This window comes from Cherax quadricarinatus, chromosome 30 (genome assembly GCF_038502225.1).
Source record: "Cherax quadricarinatus isolate ZL_2023a chromosome 30, ASM3850222v1, whole genome shotgun sequence".
In the NCBI taxonomy this organism is placed as follows: Eukaryota; Metazoa; Arthropoda; class Malacostraca; order Decapoda; family Parastacidae; genus Cherax; species Cherax quadricarinatus.
In genome coordinates, this window is record NC_091321.1 from 24,125,987 (window position 1) to 24,149,679 (window position 23,693).

Genomic DNA, 23,693 nt, shown 5'->3' on the forward strand with positions numbered 1-23,693 from the left:
TGCATACTTGACTCACGATGATGATGATGATTATTATTATTATTATTATTATTATTATTATTATTATTATTATTATTATTATTATGATTATTATTATTATTATTATTATTATGATTATTATTATTATTATGATTATTATTATTATTATGATTATGATTATGATTATTATTGTTATTATTATTATTATTATTATTATTATGATTATTATTATGATTATTATTATTATTATTATTATTATTATTATTATTATTATTATTAATAATATTATTATTATTATTATATTCATCAGTAAGTGGTAAACCCACAAGGGTCATACAGACTGAAGCATGGAGGACCAAGAAATATCACCCCTCGTAGTTTTCGCTTTTTATTATGTACTGATAATGTTGATTTTTGTTTTCGGTCCTTTTCCGAATTTTTTAAGCTAACATGTTCTGTTCCTGAATTAAAAATCCTGATGACATTGATTGAGATTTCACTGAAAACTTCATAAACATTACTATAAACGTTTAAAACGATTTCTTGCCTTTCTTGCCCTAATATAAGTATTGAAGCTCCTCCAGCTCCTCTGACGTTGGTGGGAAACGCAAGATGCAGCTGGCGTTTCCTCTCTGGATTCCCACACTGACTCGCTGGAAAATAATATATGGAAGCCCTGTATGCCAAAGAGTCGCTCATCTGCACGGAGATGCTGAACACCACAAATAATGTAGTTGAAGTTCTAGCAATAAAGATCGAGAACCAAAACCTAGGCATCGTGGTTGTATATAAGCCACCAGATGAAACCTTCCAACAGTTCAAGGAACAGCTACTGAAAAATGATTACTCTCTGGAAAGCCTTTCAGCTCCATCCCCAAACATCTTACTGCTTGGTGATTTCAACCTAAGGCGTACAAAATGGAAGAATGTAGCAAATAATGTTATAGCAGAAACAATCCCTGGAGGCAGCGGAGATGAAAGGTCACACACACATGAGCTACTAAATCTCTGCGATAAAAACACCCTAAGTCACAAGATAGTGGTGCTAACAAGACTGGAAAACACATTTGACCTTATTTTCACAAATAATGAGGATCTGGTAAGGAACATAACAATGTCAAAAACAACTAATTCCGATCGCAATCTAATCGAAGTTCAGACTTACAAGCACAGGGGTCCTGATCAGCAAAATGCATATAGCTGTGAAGGTGTCTTAACCAAATACAACTTCAACAACAAGATCAACTGGGACCAAGTGTACCATGTCCTAAATGAAACATGCTGAGAAGATATCTTAAATAACATGGATCAAAACCAGTGCCTTGAAAGGATCGGCTGCCTGACAGCTGAAGTATGTTTAATGCATATTCCCCTAAGAAAGAAGAAGAGAAGAAGTAAACTGGAAAGATAAAGACGCTCCATCTACAGAAGACGACGAAGTCACTGAGCTCCTCAAGAATGCTAGATTATCTGATACGTGGAATGAAGCACTGACCACGGAAGTGGAAAGTATCGAACTTAAGTTAAAGGATTCATACAGGATCCAGGAGAGACAGGAGGAGCTAAAAGCGATTAGTGAAATTGAAAGAAACTCTAAATATTTTTTTTCATATGCAAAAAATAAGTCAAATACTACATCTAGTATCGGGCCCTTACTCAGACAAGATGGGACTTACAAAGATGACAACCATGAAATGAGTGAGATACTGAAATCCCAATACGAATCTGTGTTTAGAGAGCCACTAATCAGTCTAAAGATCGACAATCCAAATTATTTTTTTCATGAATGAGCCTCAAAACTCCATCAGTGTATGCCAAATTTCTGACATTACCCTAACTCCAATAGACTTTGAGAAAGCCATTGACAACATGGCCATGCACTCAGCCCCAGTCCTAGACTCGTAGAACTCTGTAGTCATTAAGAACTGCAAGAAACCCCTTTAGCGTACCCTAAGTATACTATGGAGAAGGAGCTTAGACATGGGCGAGATTCCACAGTCATTAAAAGCAACGGATATAGCCCCACTCCATAAAGGGGGGCCGCAAAGCATTAGCTAAGAACTATAGACCAATAGCTCTAACGTTCCACATCATAAAAATCTTTGAAAAAGCACTAGGAGCCATGATTGCAAACTACTTGGATTTCCAAAAACTGCACAATCCAGGGCAACACGGGTTCAGAGCAGGTCGCTCCTGCCTCTCGCAACTACTGGATCACTGTGATATGGTCTTGGATGCACTGCTAGAAAAACAGAATGCAGATGTAACATACACAGACTTTGCAAAAGCCTTTGACAATGCGTCAGTGGTCACAATTAGGGGTGAAAGAGTCAGTTGCCACAATCATGGGGTGAGGAAGAGAATGAGACTGAGGTCACAATCGTGAGGTTAGGGAGAGACAATGGTCACAATCATGGGGTGAGGAAGAGAGACAGAAGTCACAATCATGGGGTAAGGGAGAGAGTAGTCACAATCATGGGGTGAAGGAGAGAGACAGTGGTCACAATCATGAGATGACGGAGAGACACAGTGGTCAGAATCATGGGGTGAGGGAGAGAGACAGCTGTCACAATCATGGAGTGAGGGAGAGAGACAGCTGTCACAATCATGGAGTGAGGGAGAGAGACAGAGGTCACAATCATGGAGGGACACAGTGGTCACAATCATGGGGTGTGGGAGAGATAGTAGTTACAATCATGGGGTGAAGGAGAGAGTATTCACAATCATAGGGTGACTGCGAAGGACAGTGGTCACAGTCATGAGGTGACTGAGAGACAGTGGTCACAATAATGGGGTGACTGGGACAGTGGTCATAATCATGGGGCGACAGAGATAGTGGTCACAGTTATGGGGTGAGAGAGTGGTCACATTTACGGGGTAACAGAGACAGTGGTCGCAATCAGGGAGAGACAGAGAGACAGTGGTCATAATCATGGGGTGAGGGAGAGAGACAGTGACCACAATCATGATGTGACATAGAGACAGTCGTCACAATCATGGGGTGACAGGGAGATAGTAGTCACAATCATGGGGTGACTGAGACAGTGGTCATATTCGTGGTTTGAGGGAGAGAAACAATGGTCACAATCATGGGGTGAGGGAGACAATGGTCACAATCATGGCTGTAGAAGATAGATAGTGGTCACAATCATGGGGTGAGGGAGACAATGGTCACAATCATGGCTGTAGAAGATAGATAGTGGTCACAATCATGGGGTGAGGGAGATAGTGATCATAATCATGGAGTGAAATAGAGAGTAGTCACAGCCATGGGATGAGTGGGAGAGACGGTGGTCACAATCTTGGGGTGAGAGTGGTCACAATCATGGGGTGACAGAGACAGTGGTCACAGTCATGGGGTGACAGAGAGACAGTGGTCACAATCATGGGGTGACTGAGACAGTGGTCATAATCATTGGGTGAGAGTGGTCACAGTCATGGGGTGACAGAGAGACAGTGGTCACAATCATGGGATGACTGAAACAGTGATCATAATCATTGGGTGACAGTGGTCACAATCATGGGGTGACAGAGAGACAGTGGTCACAGTCATGGGATGAGTGAGAGAGACGGTGACCACAATCTTGGGGTGAGAGTGGTCACAGTCATGTGGTGACAGAAGAACAGTGGTCACAGTCATGCTATAAAAGAGAGACAGTGGTCACAATCATGGGGTGACTGCGAGAATGGTCATAATCATGGAATAACAAAGAGACAGTGGTCACAGTCATGTGGTGAATGAGATAATGGTCACACTCGTGGGTGACTGAAAGAATGGTCACAATCATGGGGTGACAGATACAGTGGTCACAATCATGGGGTGACAGAGATACAGTGGTCATAATCATGGGGTGACAGATACAGTGGTCATAATCATGGGGTGACAGATACAGTGGTCATAATCATGGGGTGACAGATACAGTGGTCATAATCATGGGGTGACAGAGATACAGTGGTCATAATCATGGGGTGACAGAGATACAGTGGTCATAATCATGGGGTGACAGAGATACAGTGGTCATAATCATGGGGTGACAGAGATACAGTGGTCATAATCATGGGGTGACAGATACAGTGGTCACAATCATGGGGTGACAGAGATACAGTGGTCATAATCATGGGGTGACAGATACAGTGGTCACAATCATGGGGTGACAGATACAGTGGTCACAATCATGGGGTGACAGATACAGTGGTCATAATCATGGGGTGACAGATACAGTGGTCATAATCATGGGGTGACAGAGATACAGTGGTCATAATCATGGGGTGACAGATACAGTGGTCATAATCATGGGGTGACAGAGATACAGTGGTCATAATCATGGGGTGACAGATACAGTGGTCACAATCATGGGGTGACAGATACAGTGGTCACAATCATGGGGTGACAGATACAGTGGTCATAATCATGGGGTGACAGATACAGTGGTCATAATCATGGGGTGACAGAGATACAGTGGTCATAATCATGGGGTGACAGATACAGTGGTCATAATCATGGGGTGACAGAGATACAGTGGTCATAATCATGGGGTGACAGAGATACAGTGGTCATAATCATGGGGTGACAGAGATACAGTGGTCATAATCATGGGGTGACAGAGATACAGTGGTCATAATCATGGGGTGACAGATACAGTGGTCACAATCATGGGGTGACAGATACAGTGGTCACAATCATGGGGTGACAGATACAGTGGTCATAATCATGGGGTGACAGATACAGTGGTCATAATCATGGGGTGACAGAGATACAGTGGTCATAATCATGGGGTGACAGATACAGTGGTCATAATCATGGGGTGACAGATACAGTGGTCATAATCATGGGGTGACAGATACAGTGGTCATAATCATGGGGTGACAGATACAGTGGTCATAATCATGGGGTGACAGAGATACAGTGGTCATAATCATGGGGTGACAGATACAGTGGTCATAATCATGGGGTGACAGAGATACAGTGGTCATAATCATGGGGTGACAGATACAGTGGTCATAATCATGGGGTGACAGAGATACAGTGGTCATAATCATGGGGTGACAGATACAGTGGTCATAATCATGGGGTGACAGAGATACAGTGGTCATAATCATGGGGTGACAGATACAGTGGCCATAATCATGGGGTGACAGAGATACAGTGGTCATAATCATGGGGTGACAGATACAGTGGTCATAATCATGGGGTGACAGAGATACAGTGGTCATAATCATGGGGTGACAGAGATACAGTGGTCATAATCATGGGGTGACAGATACAGTGGTCATAATCATGGGGTGACAGAGATACAGTGGTCATAATCATGGGGTGACAGAGATACAGTGGTCATAATCATGGGGTGACAGAGATACAGTGGTCATAATCATGGGGTGACAGAGATACAGTGGTCATAATCATAGGGTGACAGAGATACAGTGGTCATAATCATGGGGTGACAGAGATACAGTGGTCATAATCATGGGGTGACAGAGATACAGTGGTCATAATCATAGGGTGACAGAGATACAGTGGTCATAATCATGGGGTGACAGAGATACAGTGGTCATAATCATGGGGTGACAGAGATACAGTGGTCATAATCATGGGGTGACAGAGATACAGTGGTCATAATCATGGGGTGACAGATACAGTGGTCATAATCATGGGGTGACAGAGATACAGTGGTCACAATCATGGGGTGACAGAGATACAGTGGTCATAATCATGGGGTGACAGATACAGTGGTCATAATCATGGGGTGACAGATACAGTGGTCATAATCATGGGGTGACAGATACAGTGGTCATAATCATGGGGTGACAGATACAGTGGTCATAATCATGGGGTGACAGAGATACAGTGGTCATAATCATGGGGTGACAGAGATACAGTGGTCATAATCATGGGGTGACAGATACAGTGGTCATAATCATGGGGTGACAGAGATACAGTGGTCATAATCATGGGGTGACAGACATACAGTGGTCATAATCATGGGGTGACAGAGATACAGTGGTCACAATCATGGGGTGACAGAGATACAGTGGTCATAATCATGGGGTGACAGATACAGTGGTCATAATCATGGGGTGACAGAGATACAGTGGTCATAATCATGGGGTGACAGATACAGTGGTCATAATCATGGGGTGACAGATACAGTGGTCATAATCATGGGGTGACAGAGATACAGTGGTCATAATCATGGGGTGACAGATACAGTGGTCATAATCATGGGGTGACAGAGATACAGTGGTCATAATCATGGGGTGACAGAGATACAGTGGTCATAATCATGGGGTGACAGATACAGTGGTCATAATCATGGGGTGACAGAGATACAGTAGTCACAATAAACAACTAGTGGTGTTGTCGACCTCCCAACAACAACAACACAACATTGCACAAACTCTGCCACTGGATGGTTCAGCTGGCAACCATACATACTCGACACTGGGAAAGTTACGCAAGTTGTAAAACCAAGCCCATGGAAATTTGTGAAGCTATCGTGCGTGACGTCAGTGACTCTCCACCCGTGGACCAGATCCTGGGGATTTCCAAGCTGCTGTACATTCCTAGAACACAGTGTTACATCTATTTTTCCTCATGTCATCGCTCGCTCTCCTGAAACTATTGCTCAGCAATAGCTGTCCTTGGGAACTCCTTGAGTCATTATGTCCCAAGAGATAAAGAAATCTCATTCGCCTATTTGGAAATAGAGTATGATTCAAATACTACACACGGTTACTCATAGAAATATCAAAATCATGCCGGAAAATTGCATATACCTCAACCAATATATTATTGATTTAAAGCAGTAGTTTGTAAGCAAAGTTTTGGACTATTTTGTTGATCCTTAGGGCTTTTCAAACAGTATCATGACACGTTCTGTCTTAATGTAATAATGTATTTTCTTTTTACGAAATAATTTACCATTTATCATGTTTTAGAAAGACACGTAAGCAAACACTATAACATATTTATTAGAAAACGTTTCGGTCCTGGGACCTTGATCACGGTCCCAGGACCGAAACGTTTTCTAATAAATATGTTATAGTGTTTGCTTACGTGTCTTTCTAAACCAACTTGTCGGTATTTATTACCAAGGTTTATTCCACCATTTATCATGTTCACCATCAGGCTTACGTAACCGTGTCAGGCCTCATGGATGTCAGCAACTGGTGAAGGTTGGCATCCCGGGGGTGAAACAGGTTAGTACAGGCAGGCAGGTAAGTGGGAGGGGGTGGGGGGTGGAAGCAAGAAAACAAACACTGAACTATGAAGGGAAACAGAGTAGTAATCAGGGAAAGAGAAAGGCAGTAGGACAAAAACGCCATTTAGGCAGGAAGGCAGGGAGACAGGCGAGTAGGGAGCGGAGCTGGATGTAGCGTATATATAGAGGAAGTGTGAGAGCACAGAGTCATTCACTGTTGTTGTCTGTGTACATCCACATTCCCTGCTCACTGTCATTTAAAGGAGTGGCGTCATCGTCCCCTCTGATTCATCACTCTACCCGTTTTAAAGTGATCAGGTAGGTGTTCGCGGTTTAACTTTGCCATATACACATAAGTGGATAAAAGTGTTAAGTACGTTTTCAAAGTGTTTGGATCAAATCGAAGTGTTTAGATAAGGTGAGACTCGACATTCTCGCCAGCTGACTGTCAGATAAAACTCATCTACTCGCCAAACAGTGCTAATGTTATGTACTCATTGGCCTAACCAACATTCACACTCTTGTTGGCAAACACCGCCGTCACCAGGATCACAGAACCAGCCGTTCAATTTTGTTTACCGTGCCACCGCCACAAGACACAAGTCAGTTGATTTTCCAAGACAAATACATTAAAAACATGAACTTACCAGCTGCTAGTAGTCTGATCTCTAACGACGCCTGGGCTCACATGAAGCGTCCTTATTCACTCGCAGTTCATCCTGTGAGATACAACGGAAAAAACGGAGTGTTTGGCAGACCCAAATGCGCGTACTTATTTACATGAAGATATCAGTTTCATTTTATATATAATAACCGTTTTTGCAATAAGATTACTCCCACCAACAGAAACAGCAAACAGACTCAATGATTTCTTCTCCACTATAGGAAAAAACCTTGCCAATAAAATCCCAAGCTCAGAGGTGATATCACAATATGCAAAGCAACCACTGTGAAATACTGAACTTCTAAGCTCTTTCATGATGTCTTACATTATCATGTCCTTGATAATGTGAGAAATTACGAAAGCGCTTGGATGTTCACTATTTTTTTCACAGAGGTTGTTTTGAATAATAACTATTTTATAAGTAATTATCTACCTAATGCAATATATAAATACAATCTTAACACATTCATGTATCTTACAGTAACCAGTAAAAATATTTAGTGATTTATTAGGCTACTATTTTAAGAGCTCATTCACCTAGTTTGTGCCTCGCGTGACTAGTCTCAAGATACGACTTCATATCGTCGACAATGAAGAAATTTGCAATTTCCTGTAGTTTGTTTGGATGTGTCACTAAATCTGTACAGTCATTTAGACAATCTAAACTTTAGTGTTCTGTTGTGCGGCCCTGCCTCTGTCTACACATTAAGCTTCATGAAACCGAACTGGCAAAGATACTGGAAGCTTAGTCTTAGTCTAGCCGTTATAACTCTTGCAGTTCATTAATCTTCATGCATTCTCCGTCAGCAAATTATATTTAACACATTTCGAAATACCAGTGACTGTGTTGGTTCATGTATTGACTGCTCTTCACCAGTGGCTCTGCTAGTTCCTGTCTGCACTGCTCTGCACTGCTCTACACTGCTCTACACTGCTCTACACTGCTCAACACTCTTCAAACTTTGTTTACTAGTTATTTTCTAACAGTCTCGTTTGCCAGTTATTTCTGGTTTAGAAAGACACGTAAGCAAACATTAGGACATTTATTAGAAAACATTTCGGTCCTGGGACCTTGATCACATCTAACATGCAGCGATTAAAAAGACAGTATATATAGGCGGAGAGTGAGGTGCATGTGACACATGGTGACCTGAAGAATACCATATTGGGATTAGGACGGGTTAATAATGGGATTAAGTAACTCCTGTTTTCAAATAAATATGTCCTAGTGTTTGCTCATGTATCTAAACCAGTTTGACGGTATCTATTACCAAGGTTTATGCCAGTTATTTCTAACAATGTATTTTTAAGCTTCTGTTTTAGAGGTCAAATTTTAATTCGACTTTCTTTACGTTCAGGGCTAGTTTAGCCGGGGCATCGACTTATGATGTTCCGGAGGTCTAGTGAAAGGGAATTCACGAAGAACTTCAGATTTAGCCTTATGATAATTTAAGTTTTTCTGCATATCTTAATATCAGTTTTCTTATTTGATTGCCCATTCATGCCATTATAACATATTGTTAATGGTTAAACAGAGCAGCTATGTTGTTCATGATTCAACATAGTGCACAATGAGGCTGTCATTCCTTTGTATTCAGCTGATGGAACGTCATTACCCAATTATGACATTTGCAAATGACCTGTAGTGGTTAGCTAGAACACTCATGGTTGTATCTATACACTTCAACTCAATACACACGAACCTAATTTACACAAGACCAATAAAATAGGCAAGCTGGATTAATGCGATTCAGCATAAAAAGTCGGTTAGCTTAGCATTTCACATAATGTAGATTTGCCTACAGATTTATTTTCATTCCAAAATAAATGTTTCTTTGTTGTGTTGCAGCAGCAGTTATGGGGTGGATAGCTGTGTCAGTGGTTGCTCTGATGACTGCGGTCGTGACGACAGTGGGTAGCACCGTCCCTCACTGCTTTGCTGACAACAACAGGAACCCTTCCAGAAGCTTTAACACAGACCTCAGTGGCATCAGCGACTTCGGCTTCGACCTCTACAGACAGCTCTCCAGCAAGGGCACAGCCAAGAACTTCTTTTTCTCCCCCTACAGCATATGGACAGCACTTACCCTGACTTACTTCGGGTCAGCGGGAAATACAAAGACCCAGTTGGAAGCCAGTCTCAGGGTTACTGGCAAAACATCAACATTGAGGCTGTGGCGAGCACTTGAAGTTATGTAAGTAAATGCTGTGACTTCTTTATTAAATACGGGAATGTACTGCTGTATGAAGCTTGTCAACATAAGAACAAACAAAACATAACCACAAATACCTGTTTATCACACACACACACACACACACACACACACACACACACACACACACACACACACACACACACACACACACACACACACACACACACAAACACACACACACACACAGAGTTATACGAAAGTGCTAGTGGGGCAAAAAATATTTATAAATAAAATATCAAAATTACTTTAAAGCATTCCAAAAATACCTTGATAGACTGAGGAGACGAAGTAGAAAATTTGTGTCTTTCAGTTTGTAAGAGCATGATGTGCTGGGGCAGGATCACAGTGTTCCGAACACATGTGACGAAGAGAAATATATTGGGGTGATAATATGTATTATAACCAGTTTGCTTAAATATACTTGTGAGTGTCAGTCATATGAAACTGACGAATTTTACGAAAGCTTTTGGTTTTATGGATACAAATGTATTAAAAATAATATACTATCTTTAGTGTGTTAGACCCTAGCTAGAGGTTTGGTAGACCCAAGCTGGAGTTTGGTAGACCCAAGCTAGAGGTTTGGTAGACCCAAGCTGGAGTTTGGTAGACCCAAGCTGGAGTTTGGTAGACCCAAGCTGGAGTTTGGTAGACCCAAGCTAGAGGTTTGGTAGACCCAAGCTGGAGTTTGGTAGACCCAAGCTGGAGTTTGGTAGACCCAAGCTGGAGTTTGGTAGACCCAAGCTGGAGTTTGGTAGACCCAAGCTGGAGTTTGGTAGACCCAAGCTGGAGTTTGGTAGACCCAAGCTGGAGTTTGGTAGACCCAAGCTGGAGTTTGGTAGACCCAAGCTGGAGTTTGGTAGACCCAAGCTGGAGTTTGGTAGACCCAAGCTGGAGTTTGGTAGACCATAAAACTGGAAAATGTTAGAGCTACATAGAAGTATGTGTGCCTCAGGTCAGGCATGTTACGCTCATGCTGGAGTTTACTGATATTGTATGAGTCACATTTAAATAAACCCTTATACAAAATATAAAAAGTTCAGAGACAAACCACAAAGAGTACGAAGTACGAGAAGGGATTTAAGGCAACTGGCAGAACAAGAGGACAACTTTTAAGCTTGTGGAAGAAATGGGTGTCATGTTAAGCTGGAAGAAAATCGCAGTTTATGCTGGGATAACAATCGTGCGTAGTGAAACTAAATTTCATATGGATGTGTTTCATGTTTGAGAAGTTTTATTAAAATCTCAACTTCTGAAATGTATGGCTTAATTACATAATTTAAATTTTAAATATCGTTTAGTGTGCTACTAACATTTACATTTGCATGTTTAGAGTTATTCTCGTGACTGTCGTCTGTTTTAATTAATATATCACAATTATTTTGCGTCCTGTTGTATTTTATCATAATTATTTTAAAATTCCCAATAGAGTGTTGCATTCTTAAGTTCTCCTGGAGTTATTACACTTACCAACTACACTAAAGAAACACTTCGGAAAATAAGAGTGTAGGGAGCATATATATCTTTACAGAGTGGCACGCACGTTAGTGGTACAGTTGGTGAATATATCAACTATTCCACGGGGAAATAATTATTATATATTAAAGAAGTCGATACATTACGGGAACAGCTATAATTCCGCAGTTATACACAGTAATCCCACTCCCACAACATTATTCCTTAAAAAAAAAAAAAAAATTATTAAGCCAACTACGTCGGAAGTCACGATTTTCATATAAATGAACAAACAGTAGGCGCATCTTTATGACGTTTAGTGTTACCTAACACACCATTGTCACTGTTACGCAGGATTGGTATTCCTACACAGAGTCTAATTCACTTTCGTAGATTATTACATTCACCAGAAGGCGCTGACCCGGTAGTGTCGTACAGCGTCAGTCAGCCTGACAGTTACATTTGATACTTATACACGACAAAAGTTACTCTTATTTCAGACTATAATTGAAAGTCTAGAGTTATAAGATTGTTGTTATCTTCCTCGTGCAGGTACGCTCAGCGGGCCGCCTCCAACCCTCAGTACACCTTCAACATGGCCAACCGTGTCTACTTCGACAACATTCTTCACCTTCGACCTTGCATTACTAACATCCTCCACAAAGAGCTGCATATTGTCGACTTCTCCGATGTAAGTCTATATTTAAAAACTAATGCTTATTAATTTGTATTAATTGGTTAATGGTATATATTTTTTTATCATTATTTTTCTGTTGGTATACGGTCGAGTATCTTCTTTTGTACGTCGTTAATTTGTGTAATTGCAAAATATTTCTTTTGTATTATAATAGCATTGATATATATTAATATGTTCTCAAAAAAAAATTGAAACCCTTAACCAGGATTATCATGAAAGACTCCCAGTGGAAATATAAACACTTAAGCAGTGTAATGTGATCCTTTATTGAGAACGTTTCGCCCACACAGTGGACTTTATCAAGTCGCAAACAGATCTGTTTGTGACTTGATAAAGTTCACTGCGTGGGCGAAACGTTGTCAATAATGGATCACATTATACTGCTTTAAGTGTTAATATTTCCATTGTGTCGGTATTTTATATCATTTATTTCCAAAGACTCCCAGGCTGAAAATATGAATTCGATCCACACGCAAATTGTTATGACTTCGTTGTGAAATTTCAATTTGTATAGACAGTGGTGTTAAGGACCCATTAATCTTATCCTGATTTAGGGCACCACTCTGGATTAATAGCGACCAGGTTTATTCAGTAAGAACGTCTATTTATATTGTGTAATTTCTCCAGACTTACTTTGTGGATGCTGGTATATCTTCTCTCTTGTTATCTTAAGACCATAAATACTGCTGGCGATGCTTAGTGTTTCAAAATTGAAGTTTGCTACCCTCCCTCCATGTTCTCTAATATCTCAGTGTACATATTGCATTCAGCAACTGGAAAAAAAAATACTTACAAAACTATTGCCCTCAATACTAGGCTGAATAAGCTTAGTGTTCATCTTCTAGTTGATAGACTATTGTGTCTACTTTCTTCCTATCATCTCGATATTTGTTCCACATTTGCCGGACCAGGAATGACAGTCACAGCCAATATGTATTTTTTCTGTAATTCTAGTTGTATTATCAATTAGAAACAAATTTATCACTCAGCGTTAATGTCCACAGTGTTCCATGGTCTCATGTTACGATATCTGGACCAGTGCTTTCATTATGCTGACTACTTTGGTTTCTTTACTATCTTCTTGTATTTTTTAGTAATTCCTGTTACTTTAGGAACATATTCATTTCAAACTCTTCAACATCGGCTGTTCTTTGCTTCTGTTTATCTCGATTTCTCAATTTTCTGTTTTCTGTCCATCGTTCTGTTTCACGTTTCCTAGATCTAGAATTCTTTAAACAACATTTGACGCAATTTGACTTGAAAATACTCGTATTATAGCATTAAGGAATTATCAAAAACTATTCCAGACCAAAATGTATCAGCTGTATATAACGTCCTATGGGTGTATAAAAACGTGCGTAGGCATATTTGAAAATTTCCGTATATTGCTTTTCTGTTTATCATTGAGAAGGATATTGTTTATTGTCAGAACTATGCGACCTCGACTGATATCAACGAGTTCGTGTCTAGCACCACTAAGGGTCGCATTCCTGAGCTGGTCTCCCCAGATGACATGGTGGACGCTCTCATGGTGCTGGTCAACGCAGCTTACTTCAAGGGGACCTGGAGGTACCAGTTCAAACCTTCCTCCACCACAACCCAGAGTTTCTTCGTCAGCTCCAGCCACTCTGTCGATGTGCCCATGATGAAGCTCAAGACCAATCTCAGGCTAGGTAAGGTGGTGTGTGTAAGTGTAACTGCGACAGTCTCAGGCTAGGTAAGGTGGTGTGTGTAAGTGTAACTGCGACAGTCTCAGGCTAGGTAAGGTGGTGTGTGTAAGTGTAACTGCGACAGTCTCAGGCTAGGTAAGGTGGCGTGTGTAAGTGTAACTGCGACAGTCTCAGGCTAGGTAAGGTGGTGTGTGTATGTGCAACTGCGACAGTCTCAGGCTAGATAAGGTGGTGTGTGTAAGTGTAACTGCGACAGTCTCAGGCTAGGTAAGGTGGTGTGTGTATGTGCAACTGCGACAGTCTCAGGCTAGGTAAGGTGGTGTGTGTAAGTGTAACTGCGACAGTCTCAGGCTAGGTAAGGTGGTGTGTGTAAGTATAACTGTGGCAGTCTCAGGCTAGGTAAGGTGGTGTGTGTATGTGTAACTGCGACAGTCTCAGGCTAGGTAAGGTGGTGTGTGTAAGTGTAACTGCGACAGTCTCAGGCTAGGTAAGGTGGTGTGTGTAAGTGTAACTGCGACAGTCTCAGGCTAGGTAAGGTGGTGTATGTAGGTGTAACTGCGACAGTCTCAGGCTAGGTAAGGTGGTGTATGTAGGTGTAACTGCGACAGTCTCAGGCTAGGTAAGGTGGTGTGTGTAAGTGTAACTGCGACAGTCTCAGGCTAGGTAAGGTGGTGTATGTAGGTGTAACTGCGACAGTCTCAGGCTAGGTAAGGTGGTGTGTGTAAGTGTAACTGCGACAGTCTCAGGCTAGGTAAGGTGGTGTGTGTATGTGCAACTGCGACAGTCTCAGGCTAGGTAAGGTGGTGTGTGTAAGTGTAACTGCGACAGTCTCAGGCTAGGTAAGGTGGCGTGTGTAAGTGTAACTGCGACAGTCTCAGGCTAGGTAAGGTGGTGTGTGTATGTGCAACTGCGACAGTCTCAGGCTAGGTAAGGTGGTGTGTGTAAGTGTAACTGCGACAGTCTCAGGCTAGGTAAGGTGGCGTGTGTAAGTGTAACTGCGGCAGAGGCTCCCTTCATTCAGCACTACACTCAACTATCACCACTACACTTAACTATTACTACAGCATAATAAGGCGATCTGAGAAATGTTTCAGTATATCACACGAGTCCAGCCACTTTCGTTCAACACAAGCAAAACGAATAGTGCAAGGTGGTAATAAAATCAAATACAGAAAAATATAAAAATATAACACATCAACCGTCTCCCACCAAGGCAGGGTGGCCCGGAAAAGAAAAACTTTCATCATTCACTCCATCAGTCTTGCCAGAGGAGCGTTTACACTACAGTTATAAAACTAACATTAACACCCCTCCTTCAGAGTGCAGGCACTGCGTTTCTTATCTCCAAAGCTCAAATCTGGCCTGCCGGTTGACCTGAATCCCTTCATAAATGTTACTTTGCTCACACTCCAACAGCACGTCAAGTCCTAAAAACTATTTGTCTCCATTCACTCCTATTTAACATGCTCACGCATGCCTGCTGGAAGTCCGAGCCCCTCGCTCACAAAACCTCCTTTACCCCCTCCAACCTTACCTAGGCCGACTCCTACCCCGCCTTCCCTCTACTACAGATTTATACACTCTCGAAGTCATTCTATTTCGTTCCATCCTCTCTACATGTCCGAATCACCCCAATAACCCCTTCTCAGCCTTCTAGATAATAGTTTTGTTAAACCCGCACCTCCTCCTAATTTACAAACTACGAATTCTTTGAATTATATTCACACCACACATTGCTCTCAGGCACGACATCACTGCCTCCAGCCTTCTCACTGCAACATTCACCACCCATGATATATATATATATATATATATATATATATATATATATATATATATATATATATATATATATATATATATATATATATATATATATATATTGTGTGTGTGTGTGTCGTGTCGACTTTTGTTAACAATAAGACATATTTGATTGGGCTTTTATTCCTTAAATATGTAGACTTTTATATTTACTTAAAGTCTGCTGATATATGTCTCAGCCTCTCTTATTTTTATGCTTCATTTCTCTTCTCCTTCGTACCAAGAATATATAATTGTGACAGTACTACAAACTGTGAACACATGAGTATACCAGTGCCATACTACACTTGAGATTCTAAGATGGTCCAGTATTAACTTCCCTTTCCTTCACATTTCAGTCCACTCCACGCAGCTACAAGCAAAAATCCTCGAGCTGCCTTATTCCGGTGATGCCATCTCCATGTTGCTGCTTCTGCCAGATGTAGAAGGAGAGACAGGGTTCTTCAACATGGTGTCAGTCCTGAGTGGCGAGTCCCTGTCCAGGGTCACCAGCGGATTGGGTTCCCAAACTGTGCCAGTTGAACTTCTCCTGCCCAAGTTTAAACTGGAAGAGACGCTCAATAATGAGTTGAAGGAGGTAAGCAGGAGAGAGAGAGAGTCAGGGAAACGAGAGGGAGGCTCACCTCCCTTGCGTAGGAAAATCCAAATTAGAAAATAATAACATAAAATATCCATGATAGATGCGTACCATAAATGAACACTATAACACAAAGATAATAACATTAATGAAAAGTAGCATGAATAACCAGTACAAGCAAAAAACATTTAAAATAAAATACTTGTTAAATCAGATAATTGAGAAATAACAGGAATCACAGGATAGTCACCTGTCAATACTACCAAACCCAAGAGTCTTAAAGTAAGAGCAAAGCGGAGGTGGATGATCCAGTAGAGCAGGAACGACGGGGGATGATAATGGTGGTAAAAAGCTAGCAGGTGTTGAATGTTGAGAAGCCACTGTATGTACCAGCAGCGGTGGTGCACCTCGCAGCTTAATGATGCTATATTCTACGAATCATAAACATGTTAGAAAACATCAGCTACAAAATGTTAAGATTCCAAGTGTTGGCTGGGTGTAGGAAGAGAGCTGGTGTGCTTGACATCGTATAAACCTGGTAATCGATACCGACAAATTGGTTTAAAAAAGACGTTTGAGCAAACAGTAGGACATATTTATTAGAAAACGTTCCGGTTCTGAGACGTTGATCACTTCTAGGGTCCCAGAACCGGAACATTTTCTGATAAATATGTCCTATTGTTTGCTCAAGTGTTTTCTTAAACCACTACGTAACTTATTCAACAGTAATTCTGCCACTTTAGGTGAATTAAGCAGTGAGCGGGAGGGGAAGGGAGGGGAAGTGAGGGGAGGAGAGGTGATTTTCCTCATAAAGATGGACTTGTACAGTATGAACACATGAGGATGGTGGATGTACAGGTGAAGGCTGCTTATCCACTTGATAACCATTCCACTCGCATGAGGGATCAGACAGACCCATGTGCTGGGATGAAGATCACAAGATGATGTTACACGCATATAACACTATAGTTGCTCAAAGCCAAATTAAATGGCCTGTGAGCTAACAGGAAATATTACGTTAAAGACAAAACTGAAACCTATAATAAACAAGGAATAGGTGTTAGTAACACAAAGTCTCACACCAAAAAAATTGGAAATGGTATGAAATTTGAAAGCGCAATGCCCAGGTACTTGTGTGGACAGAAATTAGACTAAGATAGGCAGGAATCAAACTGACAGCGCCTGTGTGTGACCCACAGATGGTGATGGCAGACTATGTATACAAAAGGAAGCCTGTAAAAAGTAGCCAGTAAACTATCTCACTGTGAGACAAACTGGAAGAGTAAAGCCTATTAGAAAGAAGGTGAGGAAGAGAATAATAATTAAAAAAAGATGCATTCAGTGGGCAGGTGACTAACTTCATTCACTACACAAACTAATAACTACTTTTTTTGTCTCTCTTCGACAGAGCCTCATGAACCTGGGGATCCGCGACCTTTTCAACGGCACCTTGGCCAACCTGACGGAGTTCGTAGTGCGCAACCATCTCAGCGTCAGCAAGACCATCCACAAGGCCTTCGTTGAGGTGTCAGAGGAGGGTACAGAGGCGGCAGCGGCGACAGCAGTGATAGCGTACACAAGGTCCAGCTTCAGCAAGGCACATCCTCTAGTCCAAAAGTTCCACTGCGTCAGACCCTTCGTGTTCCTCATTCACGACAACCATACCAAGAACGTCCTCTTCATGGGAGCTTACAAGAACCCCCCGAGAGACAGCAGGAAAGGAGGTGGTGGGCGGAGAAATTAAACATAAACATAGGGATGAAAGGGAAACATTTATTGTTTAACATTATTTAACCAAAGTGAGAGAAGAAAAAAGTCATAACTGCTTGAGGCAAGGCTCACCAAAAACCCGACGCTAAGAGAGCGGAATCTTATGACTACGTTTCGGTCCGTCCTGGACTATTGATAAGTTAGGACTGATAGTGACAGAGATGCAGACATAGACAGTTATAGACATGAGGTAATATAAAAAAATATTTATATATGTGTGAGAAGAATAGTTCATATTTCTTTATATTTAACTTTAGATAATCTAGTAGCCTATGAGTGGATAACCCGCAAGATATGCATACGGTGAAGTATACATCACCACCACCATCACCACCACCACCACCACCACCACCACCACCACCACCACCATCACCACCACCATCACCATAGTACCACCACTGCCACCACCACTAAAACCATCACTATCGCCACACCACCACCATTACCTCTATAACTACCACCATCACTAACACCAACAACAATAACACGATCACTACCACCAACAGCAACAACACCACCACCAGCAACACCACCACCACTAACAACACCATAACCACAAACACCAGCACCACCACCTACTAAATCTGCTTAGAAACTATGCAAAAAATATATAATATAGAAAAGTTAGTTAATCTGAAGTGACAAAACCCAAAAAAATACAAAATTAATAAATTATAAGAAACTCACTAAAGACAACAGTACAATCTGCCAAAGAAGAGCTGAAGATGTAGCACACTAACCATGTTTCGTGTAGTAGCAATATTTCTACCTAAGTTACGAGTTATCTTCTTTTCAATTTAATATAAATATCGTTATTTGCAGCGAACTCCTCATTATTCCCCATTCATTTTTAATCTGGCTGTACAGTTACCGTTATAAATAATTAAACAAATTATTAAATAAACAAAACATTGTACCGAACCATTGCTCAGAGACTATGTACACAGAGGTGTATTTCTCAGATTAAGTACACCGAGGTGTATTTCTCACATTATGTACATCGAGGTGTATTTCTCAGAGTATGTACACAGAGGTGTATTTCTCAGAGTATGTACACCGAGGTGTATTTCTCACATTATGTACACAGAGGTGTATTTCTCAGAGTATGTACACAGAGGTGTATTTCTCACAGTATGTACACAGAGGTGTATTTCTCAGAGTATGTACACAGAGGTGTATTTCTCAGAGTATGTACACCGAGGTGTATTTGTCGCAGTATGTACACAGAGGTGTATTTCTCACAGTAAGTACACCGAGGTGTATTTCTCACATTATGTACACAGAGGTGTATTTCTCACAGTATGTACACCGAGGTGTATTTCTCACAGTATAAATACCGAGAATACACTTTAATCCCTATCTTAGTAATCAGTGTTCTTCCCTGGTAGTAAGAAGGTCATGTTTTTCAAGTTGAATCTGGTATGATGTAAGTTGATTATTTAAATTATATTTTGGTTGTACTGAGGGCGTGGATTATAATTTTCATAATAGTCTATGACAGTTTACCAGCTAAAACAAAATATTATTGAAAAGTTTTCTTGGTTAATTTAGTTTAATATTAACTTTCGGATCAGTTCATGATTTAATTTTTTATGTAAGGTTTGAGAGGTCGTTAGTTCCTATGTCTTAATATTTTGGATGAGGCTGCCAGGCGGAGCCTCTTCCTATTACTCTATATTTTATTCGCCGCTTTGGTTTTTGCTATTGTCTTTGTTAAGGTTATACAGACTTTTCATGCAGACTTAATGACCTTGTGTAGTCCATAGGCTTTAAACTTCACTAACCAGCCAGCCAACCACTGATACTATTTATTATACTAAACAACTGTAATTGTGATTATTAATATTATTATTATTATTATTATTATTATTATTATTATTATTATTATTATTATTATTTCAGTTTAGTATAGACCGATAATAGATATACGTAATTTGAACCAAGGTTATGTACACCGAGAAGTGTATATACGCTGAAAGTTTGCTTTGATCTTTGTTTTAGTGAATAAAATATTCTCTACTGGTAGTGAACATGTTACTGGTAGTGAACATGTTACTGGTAATGAACACGTTACTAGTAGTGAACACGTTACATGCCTTTGTGTACAGAAAGGCTTTCAACCTGGAACTACATGCAGCAAGGTCTTATCCACCAGTAGATGTATGTCTACCAGTCTATGGATGCTGAGAGTTTACATTAATTCTTATTTTAAGGATTAATATGTCTCATGGTACATAATCTACATGCAGCCCTTGTGAACCTTTGCTGACTTAATAAACTTTAAATATTTTTACGCAGTCAACGATTTTTGGACAAACAGTGTATATGTTATTTGATATTTACAGCTGATACTTAAACAATGTTGTAAACATATACTTATATTTTAAAAATACATTTACAAGTTAGATATTTTTAAATAAGATAGCTGTGGGGAGTGAGCTAGTCAGTACTCTATATAAAAGACAATGATTATTGTTAAATATAAATTTTATTGATACATTTATTGTTACGAGAATAAATGATACTTTTAGTTTACAAAGACATTTACTTAACCAAAATAACTTTTATATTAAACAAATAACCATGGAGGTACTGCCACCTGTTACATACGCCAGTCCCCGAGTGGTTTCTTACCTGTGAGTCCTCTATCTATCCTGTTACATACGTTTATATTAAGAACGTGTGAGTAGGTAAACGTTGTGAACTTCTACTTACATTCAGTTCACTTGTCTTTATTTTGTTGTGTCTCTTAATATTTCTTATTACTATAATTGTTCCATCATTGTTAACGAGGCTTGTTCTGAGACCGGCCACCGAGGCTGATGGAACGACATATTTGGACAGTCAAAAAGGTGGTCTTGGCTGGTACTGAGCTCGCTCCTGATCAAGTGGTCAATTGAATTCTTTCCTGTTACTTGTACCAACGTTTCCTTCGCCCCTGACACACTTTATGAACAAGCAAAGTTATCAGAACCAATAAGAGTTCCATAAAGACATCAAAATAAAGCACTAAATTAGTAAATACTCTAAATCCTTTCTGTCATTTAACTAACTCACTGTACAATATTATCAATGGCATGATTGCTAGTGTAAATGTTAGTGTCTGCTTACCTGGAGTCTACCAGGATGGTGTTCCAGGGTCAACACCCCCGCGGCCCGTTCCTTAACATAAGAAGAACATGGATGGCCTTCCGGTGTGGCTGATTTCCTAACAATTGAGGATAATGTTTTACTGTTCTTAAAAAAAGAGCGTTAATCATGGCTTACATGACTCAGTATCTCGACAGTAAAAACTCTAAGCAATAACAATTGGAGCTAGAACAGACTATGACATGAACTAATCTAGAACAGATTATGACATGAACTAATCTAGAGCAGACTATGACATGAACTAATCTAGAGCAGACTATGACATGAACTGATCTAAAGCAGACTATGATATGAACTGATGTGGAGCAGACATCTTATGTCACAGGTACTCCAGTACGAACTATGTACAGTGTCATCATAATTAAGAACTGTTCAAATGCAATAAACGTGACAGACTGATGCTTTATAATATCTGTGATTAAGACCTAGTGTACTCTTTGATAAATACGAAGATATGTCAGCTGAAACACAAGAAGGATAACGACGAGCTTGAAGTAGTTCTGCTTAAGACATTATCACCCCCAAAAACACCTCTTATAAATAGGAAGACAGTTATGATTATTAGACATAAACAACAAAAGATGTTTCGCTAGGCTTCTCTGTGGTTGTATCATGGGTAACAGTTCAATACTGATCGATAGTTATTCGAGTCTGTTCCCTCATGACCTTGCAGATGCTATCATTATTAGTTGTACACTTAGTGGTATAGAATATAGAACCGCTAGATGCTTGAGAGGTGTCAATAGGCTGACTTTCTAGTATTCTCTGGTGGATGTTTTTGCTAATACATCTCGCACTTGTAACATATGACTCTGTTGCAACATTTTACAGCATGTTAAACTTATCTTAAATAATCTGTAAGAGGACCAACAACCATATCAGGTGTTTTTTGTTTTAACACTGCAATTCCTCCCGATGAATTTGAACTGTCTGAAAATGAGTTCCAATTTCAACCATATAAAAATTTATATGAGAAACGATATTATGGTCATTTTCGATGGCCCATCTTGGAATTCTGGAAAATGCTGCCTCCTGGTGGCACTCTTGAGAGCCTGTATGAGGATCTTCAGTAAACCAGAGGATTGCCAACAGTGGACTACCAACAGTGGACTACCAACAGGGACTACCAACAGTGGAATACCAACAGTGGACTACCAACAGTGGACTATGAACAGGGACTACCAACAGTGGACTGCCAACAGTGGACTACCAACAGGGACTACCAACAGTAGACTACCAACAGTGGACTACCAACAGGGACTACCAACAGGGACTACCAACAGTGGACTACCAACAGTGGACTACCAACAGGGACTACCAACAGTGGACTACCAACAGTGGACTACCAACAGTGGACTACGAACAGGGACTACCAACAGTGGATTACCAACAGTGGACTACCAACAGGGACTACCAACAGTGGACTACCAACAGTGGACTACCAACAGTGGACTACCAAGAGGGACTACCAACAGTGGACTACCAACAGTGGACTACCAACAGTGGACTACCAACAATTCCCCGTCCATTCTCTTGGCTGCTGGACTTAAATGAACGGGTAAGGGGAGAGATGGATGAATAACAGTTAGATAGGATGAAATATGTGTTAATGGTCCTGGAAATCATTACTCGCAGGATTCAGTGTCAGATCAAGCCTCGTTAAATGTAGGAAAGATCTAAGAGTGCAGAGTATTGTGCGAAATATTGGTTGGCTGGTTATTTGAGTTTTTAGTCTATCATCTACACAACCGTTCACGAACAGTCAGAAATACTTTAAGCCATTAAATACACTTAGTTATCACTGTAATAATAAAAATCCCTTGAACAGTAAGTACACTGGGAGACACACCTCTGTGTAATAACTTTACAAGAAACAGCTGATGTCTTAATAAGAAATATAACCAGAGTGAAAAATAGTGAATTTCCAAGCGCTTTCGTTAATTCTCAAGTTATCAAGAAACAGTAAAAATAATAGGATAACAGAAGACTTATGAAACTAAGATATGACCTGACAAGTCACTCTTAATTTTTTCTTGACATATGACCTGAGTTAAAACTTTACAACACTTCCACGCTCAATGAGCTGAGTCATATGTAAGGTCATATTTCAGCTTTATAAGTCTTCTGTTTTCCTATTATTATTTTTACTGTTCCTTAATGAAGTGAGAAATCACGAGAGCGCTTGGAATTTCACTGTAGTTATTTTGCACACCTCTGTGTACATAATCTCGGCTCAAGATAAATATAATTCAAGGTTTTACAAGATTTAAATGTCATGAAATAATAATAATAATAATAATAATAATAATAATAATAATAATAATTATTATTATTATTATTCACGTTGTTAATCATTATATATAATAAAGAAAATCTTCTCCCAGAGGCAGCTTGAACTGTCATGGGGTTACCATGGCAACCAGCATCAGCTAGCCTGCATGATACTTTAATAATCTTTTTAATTTTTATTTTAGCTATTATTTTGTAATGAATTACAT

The 23,693-nt window shown here is 40.2% G+C and overlaps 1 protein-coding gene across 2 annotated transcripts; it reads left to right on the forward strand.

The window, feature by feature from the left end:
- Positions 1-7,346: 7,346 nt before the first annotated feature.
- Positions 7,347-18,866, forward strand: LOC128692505 (ipis-1). 2 transcript variants are annotated; one of them, XM_070090005.1, is made up of 6 exons: positions 7,347-7,496; positions 9,692-10,037; positions 12,063-12,201; positions 13,637-13,880; positions 16,037-16,275; positions 17,684-18,866. In XM_070090005.1, exons 2-6 carry the CDS (start codon positions 9,700-9,702, stop codon positions 18,017-18,019), a joined length of 1,296 nt encoding a protein of 431 aa, XP_069946106.1. In that variant the 5' UTR covers positions 7,347-7,496; positions 9,692-9,699; the 3' UTR covers positions 18,020-18,866. The 2 variants fall into 2 exon arrangements, with proteins under 2 accessions (XP_069946106.1, XP_069946108.1); XM_070090007.1 differs by having other exon boundaries at positions 7,372-7,496; positions 9,695-10,037.
- The last annotated feature ends 4,827 nt before the right edge of the window (positions 18,867-23,693 follow it).

Bases quoted from the DNA above. Each gene is read 5' to 3' on its own strand.
- LOC128692505 (XM_070090005.1), top strand. From the start codon at position 9,700: ATGGGGTGGATAGCTGTGTCAGTGGTTGCTCTGATGACTGCGGTCGTG. The intron at 12,202-13,636 runs GTAAGTCTATAT...GTTTATTGTCAG, and splicing joins ATATTGTCGACTTCTCCGAT to AACTATGCGACCTCGACTGA. The intron at 13,881-16,036 runs GTAAGGTGGTGT...TTCACATTTCAG, and splicing joins CAAGACCAATCTCAGGCTAG to TCCACTCCACGCAGCTACAA.